General features: G+C 33.9%; 2 protein-coding genes across 2 annotated transcripts; one reads left to right on the forward strand and one right to left on the reverse strand.

The window, feature by feature from the left end:
• The first annotated feature begins 276 nt into the window (after positions 1-276).
• On the forward strand, positions 277-4,235 carry LOC145591321 (rhamnogalacturonan I rhamnosyltransferase 1-like). Its single transcript, XM_081647747.1, has 8 exons — positions 277-1,327; positions 1,706-1,773; positions 1,906-1,994; positions 2,087-2,252; positions 2,370-2,659; positions 2,755-2,959; positions 3,048-3,205; positions 3,579-4,235. Exons 1-8 carry the CDS (start codon positions 901-903, stop codon positions 3,826-3,828), a joined length of 1,653 nt encoding a protein of 550 aa, XP_081503873.1. The 5' UTR covers positions 277-900; the 3' UTR covers positions 3,829-4,235.
• Positions 4,236-6,767: 2,532 nt separating this feature from the next.
• Positions 6,768-13,739, reverse strand: LOC145592870 (transcription factor BIM2-like). Its single transcript, XM_081649378.1, has 7 exons — positions 13,523-13,739; positions 13,312-13,399; positions 12,302-12,371; positions 12,074-12,175; positions 9,486-9,847; positions 8,342-8,471; positions 6,768-7,415 (listed from the first exon to the last, which is right to left on the reverse strand). Exons 1-7 carry the CDS (start codon positions 13,617-13,619, stop codon positions 7,308-7,310), a joined length of 957 nt encoding a protein of 318 aa, XP_081505504.1. The 5' UTR covers positions 13,620-13,739; the 3' UTR covers positions 6,768-7,307.
• Between the last annotated feature and the right edge of the window lie 2,118 nt (positions 13,740-15,857).

The raw sequence follows: 15,857 nt of genomic DNA on the forward strand, positions 1-15,857 counted from the left end.
ATAAAAAGATTAATAAGAAGAAAAAATATTGACGGAGTAGTTAAAAAATATACAAACTTCATAATTATATATTCCTTCTCATACTAAAACACTTACTCTTATACTACTAATAATAAAAATAAAATACTTAACCTATTAATCTATTATAATTACGACTTACCATATTAATTAATTAATAAAGTAGTTACTCAATTAAAGAAATCATTTCCTATTATATATCTTTTTTCAATTTAAAAAATATCTTTTTTCCTCTCGCTGCTCACTCACCGACGCCGTAATTAGAGGTTATGTAAAACTCTAGTCTCTCATCTCAACATAAATACTCTCAATTCTCTTCTTTTTTTCTCTGCTCTCTTATCTTTTCTCTCTCTAAATTCTCTCTCATCTCTTTTTCCGGTTATTATTCCCGGATTTTTCGATAATAAAATCCTACATTGTTTTTTTTGTTTGTTAGTCACATTAAGTTTTTCTACTGTAGTTTGATTTGATTTCAAAGTTAATATTTTTGGTAAATAAGAAAGGGGTGGTTCTGAATTTAATCAGCATTACTGGGTTTTGATAATTATTTTTGCGAAAAAAAGTTTGATTTTGTGTGGAATTTTTAGTAATTAATTTGACTATATTTGAGAAATTCCTTTTTCACTCAGATTTAATCACTTTCCCCGACGCAAAAATTTCTTAAATTTTGAGAAATTCAAGGCATCTTTCTTTAATTATATAATTAATTCAGGTATTATTAAGTTCATTGAATCAATCCTCCCATTCTTTGTTAACTTGCTTAAATTTCCTGGGTAGTTCCTCACAATAACTGCATACTCAGAATAAAATCATTCTTTTTTCCAAAATTACATCTGAATGAGTAGAAAAGATTGAAACTTTTCATAAATTAGTCCTCAATAAATGGTGGGTATTGTTGAAAAAAAGCAAAAAACTCAAGAATATAGCCTAATTATGTGTAAGGTTGAAGAATCTTCAACTGAGTTGATTAGAGAGAGAAAGGGTGTTAACAATGGTGGTGTTGCAGGAGAAAGAGAATGGAAAATGGATATTAAAGTTGAAAATATTTTGAGTGATTCTCCAAAAACTGATAAATATAGAGCATCAATGGCGTCAAATCATCGATCTAAGAGATTAAAATTAGGTTTTGTTACATTTTTTTTGTGGTTGGTTTTAATGGCACTTACTACTGTACAAAGTGGTGATAATTGGAAAGCTAGTGCGATTAAAGGTTGGTCTTACAGTTGCTTCAATCATAGTGATTATGATTCACATTTGAAAGTTCTTGACAGCTCTCAAATCCTGCCTAAGATCGATCGTCCCCCTAAAAGTAAGTTTTTTCGGGTTTCGTGATTATTTGTTTACGAAGGAAGTTTATGAAATTATTTTATATTGCTTAAGGGTGTTTGTTATGTTGCTGGGTTTTTAGGCTAATTTGAGTTTTTTTGATGTATTGTTGTTGAAGTCATGTACTGTATTTTGTAACAACTGATTTTTATTTACTTTTGTAGGTTTTCTATTATTGTACATGAATTTATTAAAAGTTTTTGGAATTTAATTGTCATTATTGTTGATGAATTTGTGCAGTTTGGTAGTTCTGTTGGTTTGGTCATGTGATTATTTACTCTGTTTTGGAATTGGCAGTTAGTATTATTGGGGAATGAGTTTTTTTAGGCTGATAATGTGAAATTTATTTGTTTTTTGGCAGGGGTTTATAAGAACAATGGTTACCTTATGGTTTCCTGCAATGGTGGACTTAATCAAATGCGTGCCGCGGTAAGTCGATTATTAGTACTAATTTGAATCAATTTAGGCCTAATCTTGTATTTCTGTGATTGAAATTGCTTTTTTGACAGTAGTTAGACTTTCAATTTCTCCTACCAATATTGTAGTTGACTATTTTTGCAGATATGTGATATGGTTGCTATTGCTAGATATCTGAATGTAACTCTTATAGTCCCGGAGTTGGATAAAACATCATTTTGGCAGGATCCTAGGTATATATTTTCACATTGCAGATTTCAAGTTGAATGAGTTTATCATGAATATAAAGAACTTCTTGTAAATGGTTTATTTGAATTCTTTTCAGTGATTTCGAAGACATATTTGATGTTGATCATTTCATCAATTCATTGAGAGATGAAGTCCGGATATTGAAAGAGTTGCCACCACATATGAAGAGTCGAATTGAAGAAAAACCGGCTCATTCTTTGGCCCCGGTTAGCTGGTCTGACCTTTCCTATTATCATAACCAGGTTAGCTTTATACAATCCTTTTACATTATTATGGATCTTGGATATATTTAAGTCTATGGTATCTGTTTAATGGTGTTAATTATGGAATACGACTAATTTCTTTCTTGCCAAAAACAGATACTTCCCTTGTTCATGAAGAACAAGATTGTACACTTGAATAAAACTGATGCCCGGCTTGCGAATAATGGGTTGCCTCTTGAAATTCAAAAGTTGCGCTGTAAGGTGAATTATCAAGCATTGAAATTCACTCCTCAAATTGAGGAATTGGGGCAAAGGGTAGTCAACATCCTAAGGGAAAAGGGCCAATTCCTGGTTCTTCATCTTCGATATGAAATGGATATGTTAGCGTTTTCAGGCTGTACTCAAGGTTGCACTGCAGATGAGGCGAGAAATTTGACAGAAATGAGGTGAGGCCTTAATTTGTTTGGGTTCAACTTGTGGTTAAAATATTGAGTGTAGAGTAAAAAAAGTCCTGACGTTGGAATTGCTTAATAATTTACAGGTATTCCTACCCTTGGTGGAAGGAAAAAGTCATAGACTCAGATGTTAAACGGCGAGATGGTCTCTGCCCATTGACCCCTGAGGAAACTGCCTTAACCCTGAGTGCACTAGGAATTGCTCGCAATATCCAAATTTATATTGCTTCAGGGGAAATTTACGGAGGGAAAAGGAGAATGGCCAGCTTAGCCGCATCTTACCCAAATTTGGTTAGTACTAATATAAGCATGGACTGATTGTTTACTTGTATCATTTTGCATTCTATTGACGGAATTTTTTACTAATTTTATGAAACAGGTGAGAAAGGAGACCCTACTTGAACCGTCAGACTTGAGATTTTTCCAAAATCACTCTTCTCAAATGGCTGCATTAGACTATTTGGTCTCTTTGGAGAGTGATATATTTGTTCCTACTTATGATGGAAATATGGCTAGAGTTGTCGAGGGCCACCGAAGGTATTGTGCCACACTATTTAGATGCCAAAATTTTGCACGCCGTCTCCTTATCACTTGTTTTCTTGTTTGTATCTGGCTGCTTGTGAAATTTGTTGACTTGTATTGGTGGCATAATATATAATTTTGCATGGATAAAGACGTAAACGAGATTGATTTACAATGTAAAACAGAATGGAAAACATGTTCCCAAAAATTAGAAAGGGATGGACCATCTAAGCATCTCTAGGTTGCGTCTGCTCTAGCTAGAAGACTTGACCTTATTGTGATTTTGTATTGCATGACCTAAGCTAATGATTTTAGTCCTTGTATTCGGATTTTTTTTTTTTTTTTTTACTATAATATCTTACACTATCTTTTTTAATTTTTCTTGCAGATATATGGATTTCAAGCAGACAATTTCTCTGGATAGGAAGCTCTTGGTTCACTTAATTGATCAATACAGCGACGGGTCATTGAGTTGGGATGAGTTCTCATCTTCTGTGAAGGCAGCTCATGCTGCCCGTATGGGAACTCCCCATACCCGAACTGTGATTCCTAATAAACCCAAAGAAGAGGACTATTTCTATACCAATCCTTTTGAATGTTTAGAACAACAACCAGATGAAGCATTGCAAATCGCGTGAATTCTCTAGTTTCTCTCCTCCATGCTGATGGGATGTTCCGATACACATCCAGATGCAACTTTTGTACAGTTTGCATCACGCACACACATACACACCGGTGGCCTCTTCCCACATAATACACAGGTATAAGCATAATACACAAGGGCTGATGATTTCGAGCCATAGATTGAAAACTAGTGCTTTCTTAGGCTTTCTTCAGCGCATCATGAACATATTTTTTAGTCTTGTTTACACCCTAGCTAATAAGTTTATTACATGTATAGTGAAGCTAGCTTGCCATTCTCATAGGTTATCCTGATATGAATGAGCCACAGTTGTAGACTACAGCTTGCATATACAGGTCATTCAAAATTTTGGAATTCTTTTCTTTTTCCCCAGTCGAATTTGTCCATTTCATTGATACTAAATTGTATGGTTTTTGAAGCATTTCTTTCTTTACACCCTAAACAAAGGACAAGCACCCGAATCTAAATAATTCAAAACTCAAGCTTGCCCATACCGAGCACAAATTTATAATTTTACACATATTTGTCCGTATTAGTGTATTTCGCCGGTTTCTTGTTATCGTTATCACAAAATTAATATGCATAATTAATTACGCTCATTCTTCCCGTTTACTTTTAAACATCATTATGCACGTATTTTGACTACTAATTCTAAACTTAAAAATCTTGGTTCTTGAAAAGAGAGGAGTTGCTATCACTTAGACGTCCACGTTTAATACTAGTAAGTTGTTACAAACATAAATTTCGTTGGTATTTTAAGTCCACTTTTATACTTCAAGCTGAAAAATGGCATTAATTAGTGGTCCAATTGTAACAAACTTTTTCATATTAAATCTGAATGTGAATGCATATTTTGCACAATCAAAGTATATGGACCTTTTATATAAATCACGTCATCTTCCTCACCGACAAAATCTGTTTCCAGCAAATTCCAATACAACGTGAGAATTTTTTTTCTGTTTTATCTCACACTTCCAAGAGTTCCAACCTATTTAACCTTTAAATCGGAATTTTCCGATGACCACCCTTCTCCCTATCCGTTCTCAAAGAGAAACGCGTATTATACTGTATTACCCTTAACAACCAAAAAGATAACAAATTGACTGTTGTATAACGTTGTTATCACTAAAAAAATACTCATTCTTAGGGTCTGTTCACATTTACTTAATTTCATTTCAGCTCCAATTAATTCAGTTCAGCTCCTAATTTCTCTCATAAAATATTTATTTCAGCTCAGTTCAGTTCAGTTCAGTTCAGCTCCAATTAGCTCAGTTCAGCTCCAATCATTTCAATTCAGTTCAATTCAATAATTGTGAACAGGCCCTTAGAGAGAAACGCGTATTATGCGGTCTTACCTCTAACAAGAAGAAAAGACGACAAATTAACAATAACGTTGTTATGTCTCTAAATTAAAGGAGATTGATTACATGCAACAGAAAGAAAATGGAAGCATAATTACTTGTAAATTAAATCTAATAAGCGTGGCTTAGAAGAGAAAAGGTGGGTATTATAGGGAGACAAGATCAAAGTTGATAACATGTAAAAAACACATGAATAACCGTTCCTTTTCTCCTACTTTTTGGTGTTTTGCCAATAAAAGTGTTACAGCTAGCACTATCCTCAGAAGGCCACTTGGCAAACTAAGATAAACACAAATATACTTTTTTATTAATTTTATAAAATACTTTTTTTTTAAAAAAATTTATTTATTTATTAATGATCATAATTCATACATATATAATTAATACAGTACCTCTACACCACTCAGACGCATCATTTTCAATGGTTGTTAAGGGGGTGACTTTGATTACGATGTTAATGCCAACATATTGTGGTGGGATATTCGCCTTCAATTAAATTATACCCCATTTTTATAATTAAATAAATTAACGCTATATAAATATGATTATTTATATTCAAACAATGGGTTACCCCATGATTAATGGTGAGTCCACTTATATAAACTATATAGTACATAATTAAGAATCTAATATAATCTTAATTTCATTGACCTGTCATTTATGAGTTTTTTGGACACCCTGACCGAGTCAGATAGGAGAGAGATATTAAGGAACAAGATTAAGGCGTAATTAGGGATAAATTATGTTTTTACTCCGTAGTAAAGAGAATTTAAAAGAGTAAAATGATCCAATTTCCAAGAGAAGCTTAGTGATCCAAAAACCAACAAATATGGTAAATTTACAGATCCAAGGAAATAAAAACAGTTTCCTAGAAGCCACCTAGCTAGTAGTTAGGAGTTCAAAATTGGTTAAGTAGTTCAAGTTGGGATTTGATTAAGTACTAATTTCATTTAGGTTACATTCTGCCTTATAATATATTCAGTTCAAATTCGTTTATATTCAACAAGTGAATCATCAAAACTAAACCGATATTAATAAATTTTTAGGTTAATGCAATTCATCAAAACATGACATATTGCTCGAATTGTGTTTAAATCACTTTAATGTTCGGAGTAGGATTAACTCTATTAATGTCGCTCATCAAATTCAAATCAATTACTGTAGATTATAATAATGAAGATTACTCAATGTTAGTGAATTTTACCTAAGGTTGGGGCACTTCTTATGCCCAATAACAGTTTGAGTTGAAAACAAGTTACTTTGTTTCAGTTACAAACAATTCAAATCCAGCACAGAAAATCTAGGTTACTAAATTTGAATCAATTAAACTAGTGTCCACCAAATATGGATCTGATAACTAGGTTGTCTAGATGAAATTGTGCCATATTGGCGCCTGTGAGTTCATTTTCGAATGAAATTCACCTCACATAAACATCCAACTCTACAAGGGAGAGTAGCACAACAAGTCAGACGACTAAAGAGTGTAATATGATATTGATAACCGGAAAATGGTGAAGATGGTTAAAACTTAATACTCCGTAATAAAGAAGCATCATAATATAGCAAGTACTCATAGTATATGTTATCAGAAAATCCATTCCGTAAGCATGAAGTTCATATTAAACATTACAACTTACCTGGAATGCTGGCAAGTGCCAAGCTAGAATAAGAAAGCAGCAGTGAGAAATCAATGTTTTTCTGAGACGCATTAGAAATGCAAAAGATTTACAAGTCATATAATACTAGTATTTAGCATCTATTTTTGTTAACCCACTTACCCAAAAAAAAATAAAAAAAAAATTAAAAAAATAAAAAAAACATGTACAACAGAATCTACGATCTGGTGGTTGGGGTTGATGTGGTTAAAATAGACACCGAAAACCTCTTCTCTAACTCAGCCTGGTTCTTCTTTCCCTTGGCCAAAAAGGGCTAACTAACATTTGAAAGAAGAGCCAAAACCCCATTTAAAGTCACAAGAGTAAAAAACCTATACTAATCAAATAAGTAGCTTTCTCTTGGTAGCCTAAATACTCATTTGCACTTACCTTTTGAAAGAAGAGCCGTAACTCCAATTGCAATCACAGACTAAAAAAACCTATACGACTGATTATTACTACCTTTCTCCAGTCCTGATTCTCTTGGCAGCCTGGATAGACTCCTTTGCACTTACCTCCACAGCATGTGATATGGGCTGATTAATTGGAGACTGATTATCAACATCCTGGAAAGGTACTGGAAGTTTTTAGTACAGCAAAAAAAACAATATTTAATCTAAAAACACTGATTTTTTTTATTTTATTTTTTTTGGGAGGGAGGGAGAGGGGGGGGGGGGGGGTAGCCATCAAATAGAATGTGCTGCATATCAGGAACAATACCTGGCCCAAACTGAAAATTCTTATATACACCCGACTACCCGAGAGCAAAATACCCCAAAGGTTAAATATTTGCTCATTTGATGATTAAATAAATGAGCAATAATCATCCTTTAATCAACAAAATGAGCATAATATATCTTTTGGGTTGCACCTTGTATATAACAACATCAGGGCCCAAACAACTTAAAACACCAGAAAACGAAAGTTAGGCCAAGGTATTAAGCTATGTAAACCCATGAATAGCAGAATTGTACTGGTATACTACACTTGAAATTACTGACAATGTAGTTGAAAAAAATAAAAGGCAACCAAATTCACTCAGACTAGATTCAGTTTGGTTTAGTTAGGTTAGCATCATATTCAGTAGATGGAAGATTCAGTTCATTTTGGTTTGGTTTAGAACGAGTTCAGGTTATATTCATATTTATGTCTTTTGACAACCAATTTGTTTATGAATAAAAAAATCAATACAAGTCAACAACCTTCAGGTCAGGGCAGTGAAAATCAGATCAAACTAAGGTATCCAATTCCTCAAATTCTGGCTACTTTGATTCAAGTTCAAAACAGGCCTAATTCAGAAATTTTGAAGCAAAAATCCAGTACAAAGTCAAATTAACCATGCCCATATGTCGGACTAGAAGTACACTTATCAACAGTCAAGAAAGTCATGTAGATGTCGATTTAGAATGATCAGAAGCAATCTATCAAGCAGTTAGCTCCAAGTTTCAGAAAAAAGTGAATCAAATAGAAGAAAAAGAAACTCAGAACCAACCTCTATAGTAGGGGCAATAGCATTTGAGCCACTATTTCCTCCCTTCCCAACATCAAGTTGAACTGAGATGTTAGCCTGTGACAAATCCACCCCAGATGTCTGTAGCTCCTGGGTTAGTCTCTTAAGCAGTCTGCTCAACACCAAAAGTCAGTCATATAGAATCAAAGTCAGTATCTTAACCCAAGAAGCATTCTTCATACTTTATGTTCTTTCTCTCTCTCTACGGCTGGTGTGGAAAGAGTCTTTGCATCAATATCACAAACACCAGAAAATTAATCTAAGTGCAAAAGGCAAATAATTCATGTAGGAACCTAATGACATTTGATGCAGCTGAAACCCCTGCCAAAGGCCATCAGATGCATGGAGATAAAACCATGGACTTTTAATTTTATTCAACATACAAATCCATTTATTACATGCAAAGCAGATGTATTCTATCAAGGAAGAACAATTTACAAAACTAGCTGTCTAAACATTGTTTATGCACACAAAGTTAGTATACCTTATCAACCACATTGATGTGATTATAACAAAATTCTACTACACATAATTGAACCAACAAGTGACTTTCCAATTAGTTCATCATGAAGGGAAGACCCCGCTGCCCAGGGTCTTGGCACCCATGCCACCTTTCGGCGAGACATTGGCCGTAAATTAAGATAAGGATAACAGTGCTTGACCCCAGACCAGGCATAATCATACTTATTTATAAACAGAGCAAATTTAGCCAAAACTAACCCCTCTCACTTCCTGGGTTGCTTTCCCGATACCTATAAATATCATCTAAGGCATTTAATGCTAAAGGATGATCAAAATGGCATATAAACAGACTAAAGTGGGACAAAATTTACTATTTTTTTAACATTCACAATACAGCCCTACCCCTAATCCCAACAAAATCAAAACACATGCATGTGCACATGAACGTTCACACACACACACACACAGAGAGAGAGAGAGAGAGAGAGAGAGAGAGAGAGAGCAAATAACTTGATAGAAACTAAGAGCAGTTGCAGATTTGTCTCACATACATAGAACTAAATGGATATGGCAGTAATACCCAATTTTTAAGTAAGAAAAGGTGGGGAAAACTAGTTTCTTTTTATTAAGCCAAGCAAAAATAAATAGGGTTGCATAGGTATACCCTTGAGAATAAATATCAGAAACACTACTTGAGCCCCTTTCAAATGTCCCATCTTCACTTAATAAGATAGAACTGTCAGCTGCAGATGATCCATGAGGATGAGAAGCAACATTCTCAATAGGCAGGATACCTCTTCCAGGAGGGTATGTACAAGATTGCAACGGAATGCTCATAGGAACAACGGGGTTCACTGGCCCAGCAGGATGATGATCTGCTCTGTAGGAAAATTCTCCACCGAAATCCGGCTCCACTGAGCCTTGTATGGCTGTCATGGGTTGCACTGAAGTATTTTCATCCAGAAAGCCATTTTTCATGACTTGAGAATGATTAGCATAGTTGTCCACGGGCCCATGATTAGCTCTCTGTCAAAAGGTTACAACAAATGAAAATAGTTACTAAGGCAGTTTAATGAAAGAAAGTGGTAGAGCCAAATTATTGAATTAGCATCAGGCCCAAACAAATCGATCTGTAAGATCTTTACTTCTTTAGCTACATGAACAAAATTGTAAAAGAATGCTATAGGGGCAAACCCACCAAACATAATAGAGCAACAATACAGCTTTTAAGCCAATATAGGTCTAGACTCTCGAGGGACCCTGAAAATTACTTAAAGCTTGAAAGACTTCACACCCATTTTAGATGAGAAGCCGAAAGAGACTCAAGCATGACATATAGCCTTTATCAGAGACAACCAAGGTACAATTGTTGTTATCTACAATCCTGATGTAGGAGCATCTTGCCTCAAAACGGAATTGAAATATTGCTTTTCTATCCTCAGCCTCTCAAAGTACATTTTCAGGTTCCAATGCCTCTAGAGAGTATGCCCACACTGTTTTGTTATGTTTAATTTGAAATAGATTCTTGGGTTTTTGATTGAGCCACACTTGCTTTTAAGGTTTAAGATTGACTTATAAGAAGAACAAAGACACAGGGAAGATTAAAAGAGGCTGTTTGCGAACCTGGTATAAGGATATATACCCATCACCTGTCATTTGAAGGTGAAAGTGTGAAACCACTTGGAAATGAAAGTAAAGCTTAAGAATTCTCCAAAAAAAGGTCCACTTGCGAAAATTGACATAATGAAACAGGTTGGGCCATTAAAGTTGAATTATCAAAGCAGCACTATAATGCATCTGCACTGGTGCATTAACATGGCCAGTTTGAAACTGCAGTCTCACATTTGAAAGAATGCCCTGGGTTATGCTGTTCTGTGTGGCCGTGCATTATGATCAGTGGGTATATACATTCTCCCATTTTCTTTAAGGATACTTGAGCTTAACCTTCCATTATGCCATTCAAGAGCCAACATGAGGAGTTTAAATTGGGTTAAAACAGAGTTCCATATGCATTTAGGCAAGAAGATGTCTCTTTGTGAATTTGCCTTTGTGGCTTTATTTCTTCATATGAAATTTCTACTATGTATAACTCACTCCGGCACATAATACAAAGCATATTTGGGTTTTTTACGAGAATTAAGGAGATTGTAGATTCCTTAAAACTAATGATTGAGAGTACATATGTGCATGTAGGGTTAGAGAGAGATAGAAAGAGAAAAAATAGTTGAGAATTATTAAAAAGAGGGAGAGAGAAAGTGTAGGGAATTTATGTCAAAAGACATCATTAGTAGAAAAAAGAAAAGAAAAAAAGATAACAACTCATAAAAAAGAAGGTAATATTATCAAAAAGTACTACCTTTAAATAGAAATAGGTTTTGTATCTTGGTTTACCCAAAAATAAATACAAACTTTGTATTGTGTGACAGAGGCAGTACCAAATTAGCTTGCTCTTTGTATTTAACTTTAATACAAATTCCCATTTTCTCCTCAAATTGCATAAATCCTTTGCAAAGATTCATCATACGTCAAGCCCAATGTTGCCATCATTATTAGGTGTCTTAAAAGCAAGTGGGTGAAAACCTTCAAAATGACTTTAATACTCACGACCATTCTATTGATGTCAATCATGAAATATAGCCTTAATCAAGGAAAACCAAATTTTAATAAGTGTTTTCTACAGCCTCATAACCCTTTTTTGACTTATGGACACTACCTTACATGATTCATCAAATTTTCTTCAAGCCCTAAGAGGGTGTACTGACATGGTTTTAACATGGAATATAGCTTCCTTTAAGCAATTACTTACTAGCCAAAATCACAACATAGGCCTAAAGACCCAAATCTCCTAGGAAACCACATGAGGGCTAGGAAAACTCCTTACCACTATTCGAAAGATATCATCAAATAATATTAATGGCCAGTTTTAGGAGGCAACCAATCTTAGACAAATACTACCAATGGAAAAAATAAACTAGTATAATTTTACTCATATTCTTCAAGGGCATCATAATAGGATTAATTGAAATGAGAGCATCATATTAAGAATTTCTTACATTCTCACTACCCCTATTATTCCACTATAAAAAAAATGAAAAGATAAATTAACAAGGAAACTTCTATGTATAAAGCTAAAGAATTTAAAAGCTATTTTTCCATACATATATAATAAGAGGAACACATCTAAGCACACTCAAAAATATCAAGTGTAGGCTAGATTTTAAACTCACAAGAATACATGCAATAACTTCTTACCCATGGTATTAATTTGGTGGCCTCCTGAGGCCATGCTTGTTGTTGATATGGTCCTTCATAAACTTGCAACTTCTCTTGTAGGAATCGGATGTACTCTATAACCTTCAAAGTTTGTACAATTTGTCACCTCCATTTCAGATAGAAGGTCCCTCAAGGAGCCAAAATGAAAATAAAGAGATAAAGTATAATAGTTAAAAAGGGCAAAAACATGCAAAATGAATAATTCACCTCTAGCAAGAGCGAGGCCTTATCCCTCTTTTGTTCATTTGGGGGTATCAGATCTTTCAATATCTGGAACCTGTACATACATGTAATGTGTCAAAAACACAAATCATTCCAGAACTCTTCCACTTTTTGAGCAAGAGCGAGAGACAGATATGGGTGTTAAAGGAGGGGGAGAAATGAAGGAGATGAATCTAGGTCCAGGATGTAGAGCACAAAAAAGATAGCAATCACGCGGTCTTCAACTAGTACACAAGTTGCATATATTTCAAAAACAATAAACCGTCTTAAACGACTGTTGATCTGTTGTAGCATACCCCTATAAATAGACCTCCGGAAGCCCTTGCTAGGGCATAACTTTGAAATAGGAACAATTATGGCTCACTTTTTAGAGGCAATTAAACAGCATAAATGTTAATTTAAAAGATAAAACAGCTTAGGAAAAGTGAACTTTGATTTGTAACAAAACTTTATCCATTACTACAGATTAAGCTTCCGCACCAACATCTGTTTTGTTTCTAATTGGAACTTATTCACAGAAATCCCCGCACAGAATGACCTCGAGACTAACTACAATTCCTTCATAAGATGCAGTAGAATTAAACTAGTACACAGAAAAGAAATTGGAGATTAATTCCCCAAATCCTACTCAGATTTTCATATAACCTCCCAATTCCAGCCCTTTATGACTTTACGTAGACTCAGAGAGAAACTGAATTGGTGAAATTTATCAACATTTTTCACTAGCCTACACATTCATTCTTCACAATCATTAAAAAAAAAATTCAATACAAAACCACAACTTTATCAACTTCACATAAAATCAAAACACTAATAATTTTCACAGTTAACACTAATAATTTTCTCAGAATTCTGAATACCCAAACACAAATATCATAATCCCAAAGCAATTCAACAAGCAATTCAAAAGCAAATTCAAAATTGGGGGGAATTATATCGATAAAGCATCAAGATTAAATTCAAATAACGAAATTCAAACCCTAAAATTGAATTACCTTTCATTAATTTTACTCCTTCGACGCTGCTCAGTTTCCGAATGCTTCGACCTATAATTACTAGGTTTCTGCTCCGCGCTTTTCCCCTCTGATTCACCAACATTTTCAGCAATTCAATCCATCCATATCAAATTACAAACATCACAATTCAAGAAACCCTAATTAAAGATGATAATTCAAAGAGGAGAGAGAAAGAAAGAAAGAAAAAGACCTCGGTGAGAAGAGGTGTCAGTACCAGCAGCAACATCTTCAGCGTCGTCTTCTTCGTCTTCCTGAGGCTGATGATGAGGTCTTACAGTCCTCACCATTTTAATGGAGGAAGAAAGAAAGAGAAAAGCTTCAAGAATTACAGTAATGGCGGGTGAGACAAAGATGGTGCCCTAGATAGATATTAGAGAGAGATGGGGTTTTGCTAAAGTGCGCGTAGCCGGTGAACCAAAAACATTTTTAAAATTACGGTTTTTTTTTTTTTTTTTTTTTTTAAAGGGTACTCCAGTAAACCTGTCAATTTGGGTCAATGGGTCGGATTCGAGTTTTTTTTTTTTTTTGTCGAGAAGAAAAATGATTTCATTAATGAAAGAAGCTAAATGGCACTTACAAACAATTCCTAAGAAATTTAAAATTTCAATATAAATACAAATCACCTTAGAACTAGTTACATCGCAGATTCGATCGACAATCGTCTTAATAAAAAACTGCATCTGAAGCAATACAATCTGTGAGTTAGCTCTAATTCAGCTTGAGATCCACGGATGAGTAGTTGTTTGGGTGAAGAAACTCATATGGCCTTCTAGATACTTTCGGAGACGATAAAACCCTAAATCTTCAATTTTTAGCACACGAACAAACAAAAAAAAAATAAGTCTAATTGAATAAACCTCATCATAAAGATGGGATCCATTTATTGAAAGCAATTAAAAAGTTTTTTTGTGACACCTCAAATAATGTAAAACTCTAATCTTCTATCTATATATATACTAAAATAACAATCGCTGATGTCATCATTGCCTACGTGTCACTTTTTTATTTAATTTTTTCCCTTTGGATGATGTCATTTTTTTTCCTTTTTAAGCTATCATATTTAACATAGCTTTAAAAATATATTCCATTTGAATTTTTAATTTTTAAATTTTAAATTTTAAATTTTGGGTTTTCTACACATATTATGCTATTTAGTTATTTAGGAGTTGTTAACAATAGTTAATAATATAATTTAATTGAAATTTCTTAATTAAAAATGAAAATTATGCACTTCCGGGAATTGTATATTCATATTTAATTAGAAATTAGTTAGTAAAAATGAGGAAGTTATTTCTTTCGGTACGTGTTAAAACTATGATTCAATTCTTATTTTAAAACCGAGCATCACATGGGGTTAATCTAGTAATATTACTATAAAATAAACAACTCAAGTTCAGATTGTTTGGGTTTGATTGAGGTCGGGTTCGATTTGCTCTCACTACTTTGGATTCATGTTCGAACCTGGTTATTAAGTTGGGTCAAGAATTGATAGGTCTAGTGCTTAGTTATGAAATTTAATCAATACGAGTGTTAATAATTAATACGCGGGCGAGTCGGATTGAACTTGGACATGATTGACTAACAAAATTATATGGTATCATACATCCATATACAAGAATTGTTGTTCCAATACTTCCAATCATCAACTACGCTTCACATAGCCACATAGGGGTTGCTAGGTAAGTAGCTATTTGTTGGCTTTTTGTAAAGCTTTTGGCTTTTAAAAGTGGTAAAGCCAAAATATATGTTTGGTTAATTGGCTTTTTTATCGGCTAAAAAGCCAGTTTTTTGCCAAAAGGTAGTGAGAATAACTTTTTTAGGTTGACTTTTGGTTTCTATGAAAATTACAATTTTATCCATAATTACACCTATTATCTTTTTCTCTCTTAAACATATCAATGCCCTTAAAGTTAATTTTAACCCCAAACAGCCAACAACTAAATTTACCAAACATATTTTTCAAAGGCCAACAGTCAAAACCAATACAAACAGCTATTCAGACCAGTTAAGAATAACAGCCAACAGTGAATTGTCAAACAAGGCCTATAGTCTCATTATGTTGTATATAATCGTTTAGTAAGGTTCATGCTTTTAAATACAGCAGCTAGCATGACCTTTCACCTTGCCTCGTATAGGAAAAAGAATGTAGGACTTTCAAAGTTGCCCAACCTTGTATTACTAAAAGGCTTAGACCACTCTTTAACTATTTCTTAATGACTAGTAAGCCTAAAACGAACTTCTTTATTTTTATTTTAATCACCACAATCTTTACATGTACAAAAATGAGTTGAACCACTAAGAATAAACTTTTTACCCTAAATCTAGCCCGAAATTAACGGTTGATGTCAACACGACCATATTTGTCTATATTGATGTATGACAACGAACGTACATATATATATTACAACATTATTTTTTGTAGGTAAGATGAAGAGCACTATAAGATTAAAAGCTCTTACAATTTAACCCAAACCTGGTTAACAGACTAAACGATTTGGGAGAGTGGGGAAGAAAAGGGAATTCCA

The sequence above is a fragment of the Chenopodium album genome, chromosome 18 (assembly GCF_948465745.1).
Source record: "Chenopodium album chromosome 18, dcCheAlbu1.1, whole genome shotgun sequence".
In the NCBI taxonomy this organism is placed as follows: Eukaryota; Viridiplantae; Streptophyta; class Magnoliopsida; order Caryophyllales; family Amaranthaceae; genus Chenopodium; species Chenopodium album.

Coding starts and splice junctions, on each gene's coding strand:
- LOC145591321 (XM_081647747.1), top strand. CDS start 901: ATGGTGGGTATTGTTGAAAAAAAGCAAAAAACTCAAGAATATAGCCTA. Junction 2,253..2,369: donor TTTCCTATTATCATAACCAG/GTTAGCTTTATA, acceptor TGCCAAAAACAG/ATACTTCCCTTGTTCATGAA. Junction 3,206..3,578: donor GTTGTCGAGGGCCACCGAAG/GTATTGTGCCAC, acceptor TTTTTCTTGCAG/ATATATGGATTTCAAGCAGA.
- LOC145592870 (XM_081649378.1), bottom strand. CDS start 13,619: ATGGTGAGGACTGTAAGACCTCATCATCAGCCTCAGGAAGACGAAGAA. Junction 13,400..13,522: donor TGACACCTCTTCTCACCGAG/GTCTTTTTCTTT, acceptor TTGGTGAATCAG/AGGGGAAAAGCGCGGAGCAG. Junction 8,472..9,485: donor TCTGATATTTATTCTCAAGG/GTATACCTATGC, acceptor GGTGTTGAGCAG/ACTGCTTAAGAGACTAACCC.